General features: G+C 33.2%; 2 protein-coding genes across 3 annotated transcripts; one reads left to right on the forward strand and one right to left on the reverse strand.

The window, feature by feature from the left end:
• Positions 1 to 2,955: 2,955 nt before the first annotated feature.
• On the forward strand, positions 2,956 to 6,216 carry LOC135845740 (uncharacterized). Its single transcript, XM_065364547.1, has 4 exons — positions 2,956 to 4,416; positions 4,486 to 4,631; positions 4,712 to 4,877; positions 4,967 to 6,216. Exons 1-4 carry the CDS (start codon positions 4,316 to 4,318, stop codon positions 5,346 to 5,348), a joined length of 795 nt encoding a protein of 264 aa, XP_065220619.1. The 5' UTR covers positions 2,956 to 4,315; the 3' UTR covers positions 5,349 to 6,216.
• A 56-nt stretch (positions 6,217 to 6,272) lies between these two features.
• On the reverse strand, positions 6,273 to 10,283 carry LOC135845739 (uncharacterized). Of its 2 annotated transcripts, XM_065364545.1 has the most exons (5): positions 8,109 to 10,283; positions 7,848 to 8,037; positions 7,534 to 7,760; positions 7,151 to 7,449; positions 6,273 to 7,069 (listed from the first exon to the last, which is right to left on the reverse strand). In XM_065364545.1, exons 1-5 carry the CDS (start codon positions 8,308 to 8,310, stop codon positions 6,425 to 6,427), a joined length of 1,563 nt encoding a protein of 520 aa, XP_065220617.1. In that variant the 5' UTR covers positions 8,311 to 10,283; the 3' UTR covers positions 6,273 to 6,424. The 2 variants fall into 2 exon arrangements, with proteins under 2 accessions (XP_065220617.1, XP_065220616.1); XM_065364544.1 differs by having other exon boundaries at positions 7,151 to 7,760.
• Between the last annotated feature and the right edge of the window lie 96 nt (positions 10,284 to 10,379).

A 10,379-nucleotide genomic window follows, 5' to 3' on the forward strand; every position in this document is an offset into this window, starting at 1 on the left:
TGAAAAATCGTGCTGGAGGCTCCAGAATGACTGGAAATTATAAAATTTTGATTTGAGGGGTTAGTTACGGACATAATACAGCGATTCGCGCAAATTTCAAAAATTTCCTCACAAACTGTTATCTTTTGATTTTTTGAAGTTTTTAATTTTGAAAAAATCTGGTCAAAAAACCACTCTTGAGGTGTCACTCCCAAAATCGGCTCAAATGTTGATAAACTCGTTAAACAGGTCGAGTATATTACACAACTCGATTTTTAGCTGCCCAACTGCATATTCACACCTTCTGGAGCAAATTCAAAATTCTGGAGAAATTGGAAAATCGCGCTGGAGGCTCCAGAATGGCTGAAAATTATGAAATTTGGATTTGGGTAATCTTCTTCTATAAGTATATTAAAATTATGACCGGATTCTTTTGACTCTGAGATCTCAGGAACGGCTGAACCAATTTTGCTGGGTGATGTCTCAAAAAAAAGCTTTTGACCCGTAGATGTGCAGGTTTTAATTAAAAGTTCAAAAAGTTGCGCCGTAAAGCTCAAAAAAGCTCAATAATTGATTTTAGCCTATACGTAGTACATTCAATGTATGCACAGTAGTACGTATATTATACCTTGAAAGAGCATTAAAAGAAGTCAAATGTTTAAGAAAAAAGTTCACAAAAAAGTTGCGCATTAAGCTCAAAAAAGCTCAATAATTGATGTTAACTCTATACTCAAAGCCTTCAACGTATATAAAGAAGTACGTACTATATTATATAGGTACTTTGAAAGAGCATTACAAAAAGACAAATATTGAAGAAAAAAAGTTTCAAAATGTTCCAGGTCAAAGCTAAGTGAATGCTTGAAAGTTTTGAATTATGACCTGATTCTTTTGTCTGTGAGATCTTAGCAACTGCTGAACCAATTTTGATAAATGACATATCGAGAAAGGCTTTGAAGTGTAGATGTGCAGGTTTATGTTGAAAGTTCAAACAGTTACACTATAAGCTCAAAAAAGCTTAATAATTGATTATGCCATATTTGGTGGGTACACAAAAGTACCTACATTGTATGTACCTCAAAAAGTCTCCGTGGAAAAAAAACATATGACAAAAAAAACTTTCAAAAGTTGAAAGTTGTGGTCATGCAGTATTTGATCTTATTTGATGTGTAAAAAAAATATACAGATTGTACCTTGAAAGAGCACAGTGAAAAAACCATTCTAGACTGTAAAAAGCTTTTAAAAATTGTCGGCAAAAGTTCAGCGAAAGTTTAAAAGTTCATTATGAGTCGGTTTTTTGTCACAGCAAGATCTCTGCAACAGCTGAACCGATTTTGATAAACAGCCGCTTGATAGAAAGGTTTTGAAAAGTACATAGATATGCAGGTTTATGTTGAAAGTTCAACAATTTTCACCATGAGCTAAAAAAAGCTTGAAAACCATTTACTAAATTTTGAAATGTGAAACGAAGTTATGACAAAAAGTTGATTTTATAATAAAAAAACATTCAGGGTGCATCGTCAACATTGAGCTTTCGCTTAGTTTTTTTTCAGAAATTTTCAAAAGTTGATGGTAAAAGTTGAGTGAAACCTCAAAATTTCTTGACATGAGATATTTGACCAGATCAAGTCATATACATATATGCAAGGTTGAAAGTTTTCACCAATTTATGCAGAGGGTGCAGCAGATTGAGTCATTTGAGTCGAGACTTTGATAATCTTAGCGAACAGAAAAAAAAACTACTGACATTTTTGGTAATTTCTGATAAAAAATGAGTTTTTTAAAACTAAAAAACAAAACATTTTTGTAAATTTAAAAGAAACAAGATTGCTGATTTGGTAAAAAAAAAAAGAAACTCTCAATTTTAGCAAAAAGTAGCAAGTTTGGTAGTTATCGACAAAAAAAATTATATATGTAGTTTACATTTTTTGCAAATATTTTTGTTGCTTTTAGGTAAAACTATAGGGTAAAAAACAAGTTTTTTTTTTTGTTATTTTTGGTAAGAGTTTGCAATGTTGCCAAAAAGTTCGGTATCATTTTTTTAGACTTTTTAAGAAATGAAACCAGGACTTTTCGCCAATTGTTGGAAAGAGTGATAATACTTTTTCGCAACTTTTATTGAAAAACTGGACATTGTTTTGATTTTTGATGAGAGTGAATGAGTGTTTTTAGAATACATTTGGGAAGAAAGCGACGCTTTGGAGTAAATTTTGGACTCTTGGTGATAAAAGTTGAAATTAAGTACATATTGGAATTTTTTGCGATAAAACAATATTTTTTTCTGTTAATTTTAAAAAAAGCCTCATCAAGAATTACAATGTTAGCCAAGAGCGGAACTTTTTGAGAATAAGATATAAACAAAGAAAGACCCTTTCAAAACTTTTCAATAATTATGTATTGTAAAAAAAGTAGAACTTTTTAGTACGGTAATTATCAATTAACCGTTTCTGGCAAAACAGGTAGATTTTTGAACAATTTTTTGGAAAAAAGGTAGGCCGCAGATTTTTTACAAATTTCATTAAAAGCAAAATTTTTTATCAATTTTTACCAAAAAGCAAAATTTTGATCTGTACTTAAGGGGATATTCTCAATACATGGTAGTATATCTGTCCGCCTGCCAAACTTCAAACACATAATTCAAAGCCATTTGTGCATGGAATAGCTTCAAATTGGGTATAATACGTTTTTCAAAACATTTTGAACAATCCTGTGCATGCATTTGTCGATACGTTGAGTAGTTTTCGAAAAAATACGATTTAATGAAATGTTGGACTTTTTGAGAAAAAATCCAACGTTTCTTAAAACTGTATTTATTGAAAAACTATTCAACATATTGACAAATGCATGCACAAGATTGTTCAAAATGTCTTGAAAAACATGTATTTCAAATTTGAGCCCATTCCATGCATCAGCGGCTCTAAATTATAACATTAAACTTTGTCCCATAAGACCAATGTAAAATAAGGCATTTTGGTTATACTACTACTATGTATTGAGAATATCCCCTTAATAGGAAAAAAACAAGGCTTTTTGACGATAATTGTCAAAAAAATTATACCTTTTTGCAATTCTTTCTGAAAAAGCGAAGCTCATTTTTTTGAATTTTCCAATAACTAACAGTGAACAAATCGTGATCATTCTATATATTAGCTAATGAATTTTTAAAATGTACATTTAGGTTTTGAAGAATCGCGCAGTATGCGCGATTAACGGGTTGGCTAGTTAATATTAGTTTTGGGACTTATTTTGACCATTTTTATTGATCAAGTACGTACTTTTTTTTAACCCTTAAAGACCCAGGCTAATCCTGAGATGTTGTGTGAAAATGCTTTCAATTTCCTGAATTAGATCATCACAAGCATCACTTTAACCCACAGTTTGCTCCCCAGCCCCTTAAAGCCGTCTCGTAAAAGCCGTACCAATTTATTTAATTTTCCTTGAAAACCGAGAAAGCAAAAACCCCAATGAGGTCAATCATGGAATTGAATGATATAGTATCATTATGTGTACTGAATGAGTGAAAGCATATCCCCAAAGAACATCCCACCCCTTTTTGGGGGGCAAATTTTCAAAAAAGTTGGGATAAAAAAATTGGACCCATGCTCCATTTTTGGATAAACATATTGATGGTAGACCCTTCACAAAATGAAATCATGAAAGGTGTGAAAATGGTGGACCAGAGCGATTTTTTGAAAATTTTATTCGCTTGTCTCGATAAAAACCCGAAAAAACAGAGCATGAATACGCAAAGTACATAATATGGGAAATATTATCAAGTAGGCTTGAAATGACAGAAACAAGAATTGAAAGGAACACAGATGCTTTTAACAGCACATAAGTTCAGATAATCTACAATCCACCCATCAAATCTGTTTATCACTCCATGGATATTCTTTCTCGATATTTGTCACCAAATAGTTACATCCTACAAAGGTTAGCAGTACAATTGTTTTTCTGCAGAAATATCGAAATAGGTTTATCAACCACTTTGAAAAGCTTTACACAGTCAAATTGCAGCACTCCCTGGCATTTCATAATGTTCAAGCATTCATGAAGAAGTCACTATCCCTTCCCGATCATAGATAATGTAGTTCTACATCATGAAAATTGCACGAGCACAAGTCGTCGTTTACAATCATGAGATTGTGTCTAGCTTATGACTACAGGATTGGCGAGTCCGCTACCAAAGTACGCGCTCTACAGGTCGTGGTTGCAGACTGTTGGTTATGGGATATGATAAAATAAACATTATGATAACAATGGGTTAATGAATTAGAAATCACTTCAATTATTAATATTTGCGGTTGTGTTGTATTTAATTTTACCTTTAACGCTGAAAATGGACGATCACATTGGTTGTGCAACATTATCTGAAGAGAAAGCTGCAAAGAAGCGCAGTAAATCGAATGTACAATGTTCTGTTTTTGGTTGTCAAGGCCGGTAAGTTGTGATAGAAACCAAATTTTAACATTGTTAATTACGTAGTAAGTTGTTAGCTTTTTCATTTAGGTCCAATGTTGGCTTATATAAATTACCCGATGCTGTGAAAGACCCTATTCGTAGAAATAAATGGATTATTGCTTTGAGAATGGGAAAAGTTAAGAAGTACGTGAACGTTTGTGGTAAACACTTCGTAGAGGAAGATTTCAAGCCACGTAAGTTTATCATTGATTAAAACGTAATTTTGATGAATAGATAATAGCAGTGCATTGAATACTTTACACGTATGTTTCAGAATCAGACAGAGCCAAAGGCAAAATCAAGCGTTTGAAAGAAACTGCGATACCTTCTCGAAACTTACCTAAATCAGCTGTGCAGAAAAGTCCATCGAATGCTAAGAAAGCTTCAATTAAGAATCGGAGTGTTCTAGCTAGTAAACGATCGTTATTACTTGAGAGCTTGTTAGTTTATACTTGATCATTTTTTCACTGTCGTGATTTCAGATATTTAAACTTGTGATTTGCACTTTAATAAACTTTTTCTGCAACAGGTTTCATAAACATGTCCCCGAAGCACTCAGTAATGATTCTACAACGTCAATTTCACCGAATAATATTGCATCTCAAGAAGATGATTCTGCTGCAGCCGCCAATAGTGATGCTGATAAATCAGACGAAAATTTGGAAAATACAGGCCGCTTGTTGAAGGATGCGTCTCTGCAAGTGAATACTCTCATAGGCAACTATGGAGTGAAATTTATTGATATCGTAAGTAATGATGAAGCAATACTGACTTGCACCGGAATACCATCGTTTGAAAAATTTGAACAAATTTGTGCTGCTGTTGAACTGTTTTGTCATGATTTAAACTTGACTTATGGCCAGCGAAGTTACAAATTGTGTATTCGTGAACGAGTATTACTTACGCTATAATGAAGCTGAAAACAAATATTCGTATGTCTGTTCTGAGAGTTTTTTTCAATATCACTAAATCGTATGCAATGGAAGTTTTTATGGCCACTATCACCATATTGTATGAAATTTTGAAGGATTATATTTCTTGGCCAGACAGAAACAATATCAGAGAAAATTTACCTCTAGTTTTTCGTCAACATTTCCCAAATACTAGAGTGATATTAGATTGTACTGAAGTTAAAATTCAAAAATTTCAGTGTTTGATTTGCCGAACTAGGACATACTCCCACTATAAATCTGCCCATACTATTAAGATATTGATTGGAATTGCCCCTAGCGGGCTCATAACATACGTCAGTCCAGTTTTTGGTGGGCGAACTTCGGATAAATTTATATTTAATTATGATAATGTAATTAGCAAATGTGAGGTGGGAGACGCAATAATGGTGGATAAGGGTTTTTTGATCAATGACGAATGTGTACTGGCTGGAATTGAATTAATACAACCACCCTTCGTTGGAAAACAAGGAAAATTGAGTGCAGAAGATTGTATCAAAAACAATTTGATTGCAAAAGCTCGGGTACATGTTGAGCGAATTATGCAGAGAATAAAAATTTTCGATTTTTTGAGACATGATATGCACCTATCTTATTTGGAGTGTATTGATAAAATAGTTACTGTGATATGTGCGTTGGTAAATCTCTCGAATCCGATTCTTAGTGATATTCGTTTCTGATATCTTGATAAAATTGAACTTTTTATAAAATATTTATACCTGGTGTACTCCATTACTAACAGTAAGATAATATTACATGTGAATATATTTATTTATATAATTTCTGTTAGTATGGTGTGCTTCAGAAATAATAATTATTTCTTCTGAAATCATGTTTTATTATTCAGTAAAATTCACTCAACAGATTACAGAAATTATCAAAAAAAAAAAAAATGATCAACATGAGACTTGAATGTATACTTAAAGTTAAGTAAAATGGACTATAGGTAAAATCACAAATTATTCAACATCAAGTAAAATAAACTATAACATTTTTAATTATTACAAATATGACCAAAACAAAAACAAATAAAAAAATCACGAAGTTTCTTGATCATTTGGTGACATGAGTACTCTGTGAATTTCTGGCAAAATGAAACGGAAATACTTTCTCTTTAAAGTTGAAAGCACATTTGTAAAATACTCAGCATCAAATGGCACATCAATGTGGATTATGCAATTACTTTTCTTACAATATACAATGAAAAGAGCCTTTTTTATGCCAAACAGCCCAAGGCCCAGCTGTATTTGGGTGAAATAGCCATAGGTATGATTTCGTTTTAAAGTAATATGACCATCCGTTGAAACATTTAAATACGGCAGCTCTGAAATGAGTTCACTTGGTGGAAGTAGACGGCCTTTTTTGGGGCATTTAACTTCAATCAGTATGTATTCTCCATCTCCGCTTCTTAAAATTGCATCAGGGCTGAATGCAAGGTATGGGCACTTTGGATTGATGAGCAGACCAACTTCATTCATAAGAGTAAAATTTTCCATTTCAGATAAACTAAAATTTTTTAAAAAAATCTCAATGGCAGTGTACTCATTCTGAATACCAAAAATCATATCCTTAGTAGGCTCAACAGTTTTGAAGAAAATAGTTTCTATTTTCTTTCTCCAGTCCTCTGGTTGGGTTTTCCTGTAGGTGAATATGGGATGCGCCACACTTCCAGTGATCCTGACCTATAATGAAATGGAATAATCGTAAATTGGAATTGAAAATAAAAATATGAATTATGAATGTACTTCAAAATTTAAACTTGCTTTTCGTTCATCCTGCCAAAGTGGGTCATTTCTTTGAAAGCAACTATCATTTTGAATTTCAATGGCTTCTTCCAACTTTACATTCACACAGCAGTTATAAAAATTTTCCAATTCGTTCTGTTCATCATTTTCGAAATGTATAGTATCCGTTCCATACAAATCAGTTAAATCTGTACCATTCCCTTCTAATAGAATCTTCAAATCATTTACTAGGAGTCGGACAGAATAACGTAAAGAAGAAACATCTGCCACTGTACCTCTTCCCCGTTTTTGTTTAACATGAGCAGACTGTGAAAATGCTGTAAAAAGTGAAATAATTACATAAAAAATGAAAATGTAGGTAGCACTACGCAATGAAGAAATGTATCCGCAATTCCACATACCTGCATTCAACAGCTGATGGCATTTCAACTTCGTTTTTGCTAAAGCTCCACCTGTTGGAATTTCTCCAACCCTAATCTTACTCTTTTTAATTGTTGCTGTATTTTTGCCAATATGACAATATTCTTTAACAGGTATTGGTTGGTAAAGTTCTTTTATAGTTTCCTGATTCCAGCTGCACCTCACATCTGTACAACTCACTGTTGTCAGTGATTCAATGTTATCAAGTCTGTAATGAAAATATGCTTCATAATACATAGGTGTAAAAAATTTCAATTATGAACTTCAGAACTTGAATATGTGTAGGTACTCATACCTGTCTAAGTACATCAGTAATGCGCAAACATGCTTGCATTTTCCTGAGGAGCCTCCAGTACATGAACATGTACCTTGAATTTCTGTTGTTATTTGATTAAATTTCACCATAATTTGATGAGGGGGTGAAAAAACCCCAGAGGACTGGATGCATGTTGCCTTGAACGTCATTACATTTGCATCATTACCATCTACAGATGAAAAGATTTAATGAAATTAAATCATAGCTATGAAAATAATTTATAAAAATTACTATACTTACCTCCGATTCTATAAACATTCTTTAGGTATTTACCAGTGTTCAGTATAGCTTTTCCTTCACTGAAAGGCCGTATTGCCCCTTCAAAGTAAGTTGTGATGTATGGCATACATATGCCCACCTCAATAATCTCAATATCACAATCACCCATTTTCAGCAAAACCAAAATGGTATTATAATTCAATAATTTATTTCCTAAATCCATACACCACCATAATTAACAATGGTGTGTGATAACCTCCTATCCCATAATCAACACGCGACAGTAGCGATCCTGGTGATAGCGGACTCGCCAATTCAGGGGATTTGAGATTCAGTAAAAAGCTTTCAACTGTTGTTCAACCACAACTCTGAACTTTTGAATGTTTTGAGAAATTCCTGCTGAAGTTGATATTCTTTCTCGATATTTGTCAACAAATAGTTACATCCCGCAAAAGGTTAGTGGTACAATTGTTTTTCTGCAGAAGTATCGAAATAGGCTTATCTACCACTTTGAAAAGCTTTACACTGTCAAATTGCAGCTGTCTCTGGCATTTCATAATGTTGAAGCATTCATGAAGAAGTCACTATCCCTCCCCGATCATTGATAGTGAAGTTGTACATCTTGAAAATTGCTTGAGCAGAATTCGTTGTTTCCAATCATAATATTTCATGATGTTGAACTACACTATCAATGATCGAGGAGGGATAGTGACTTCTTCATGAATGCTTCAACATTATGAAATGCCAGGGAGTGCTGCAATTTGACAGTGTAAAGCTTTTCAAAGTGGTTGATAAACCTATTTCGATATTTCTGCAGAAAAACAATCGTACTGCTAACCTTTGTAGGATGTAACTATTTGGTGACAAATATCGAGAAAGAATATCCATGGAGTGATAAACAGATTTGATGGGTGGATTGTAGATTATCTGAACTTATGTGCTGTTAAAAGCATCTGTGTTCCTTTCAATTCTTGTTTCTGTCATTTCAAGCCTACTTGATAATATTTCCCATATTATGTACTTTGCGTATTCATGCTCTGTTTTTTCAGGTTTTTATCGAGACAAGCGAATAAAATTTTCAAAAAATCGCTCTGGTCCACCATTTTCACACCTTTCATGATTTCATTTTGTGAAGGGTCTACCATCAATATGTTTATCCAAAAATGGAGCATGGGTCCAATTTTTTTATCCCAACTTTTTTGAAAATTTGCCCCCCAAAAAGGGGTGGGATGTTCTTTGGGGATATGCTTTCACTCATTCAGTACACATAATGATACTATATCATTCAATTCCATGATTGACCTCATTGGGGTTTTTGCTTTCTCGGTTTTCAAGGAAAATTAAATAAATTGGTACGGCTTTTACGAGACGGCTTTAAGGGGCTGGGGAGCAAACTGTGGGTTAAAGTGATGCTTGTGATGATCTAATTCAGGAAATTGAAAGCATTTTCACACAACATCTCAGGATTAGACTGGGTCTTTAAGGGTTAAAAAAGCATGAATCGCCAAAAACAGTCAATTTTGAATTTTCAAAAATTCGCCAAAAATCGAAAAATGAACTGGGGCAGCTGAAAATTTGGTTTTGAGGGTTTTAGACTATGCTCTATCCGAAAATCACGGTCCCGTTCAAATCGAAGCGTGACACCTGAAGTGGTTCCCTTGTGAGCTAGCAAGGGGTAAGTAAATGGTTTCTTCTTGATACCTATTAAAAATTCTCGTATAAAGATATTTTTAATTTTTCACTGGTTAGGGAATCATTCTCATCTTTCCACCATATCTCATTTGTGCTTGAATACAGTCTAACAAGAGGAAATATTGTAAAATCAATACCAGTAGGTATACTCAAAATATTGGAAATTATTAATAATTTACTTACTTAGTAAAAATTGATTGAAAAGCGCAAAAAAAATGCTAAAATTGGTTTTGATGGAACATTAAAAAGTCTGGACAAAATTATCCCAAAAAATGTTTCAAGTGGCGGGAAAAAATTGCCGAAAATGCGAAAACTTGATCAAATCAACTACAAATTTGTTGAAATAGAATAAAATGATACAAACAACTGTAAGATTGTCATAAAAATTACAAGTAAAATCTGAGAAAACGTTGCATAACATATCATTAAGTATTTATAACGCTCAGTAAACGAACACAAAAACAGTTGAAAGACATCTGAAAATTTAAGCAAAACCTCATGGAATCGTCTTACGTGTTTTTTTTTTTTTCAAAATGATGAAACTCATTGTCAGCTCAGTAAAGTCAAGCAACATTTTGCAAAACTTGCGTATGAAATGAT

Source organism: Planococcus citri, chromosome 4 (assembly GCF_950023065.1).
Source record: "Planococcus citri chromosome 4, ihPlaCitr1.1, whole genome shotgun sequence".
NCBI classification, from domain to species: domain Eukaryota; kingdom Metazoa; phylum Arthropoda; class Insecta; order Hemiptera; family Pseudococcidae; genus Planococcus; species Planococcus citri.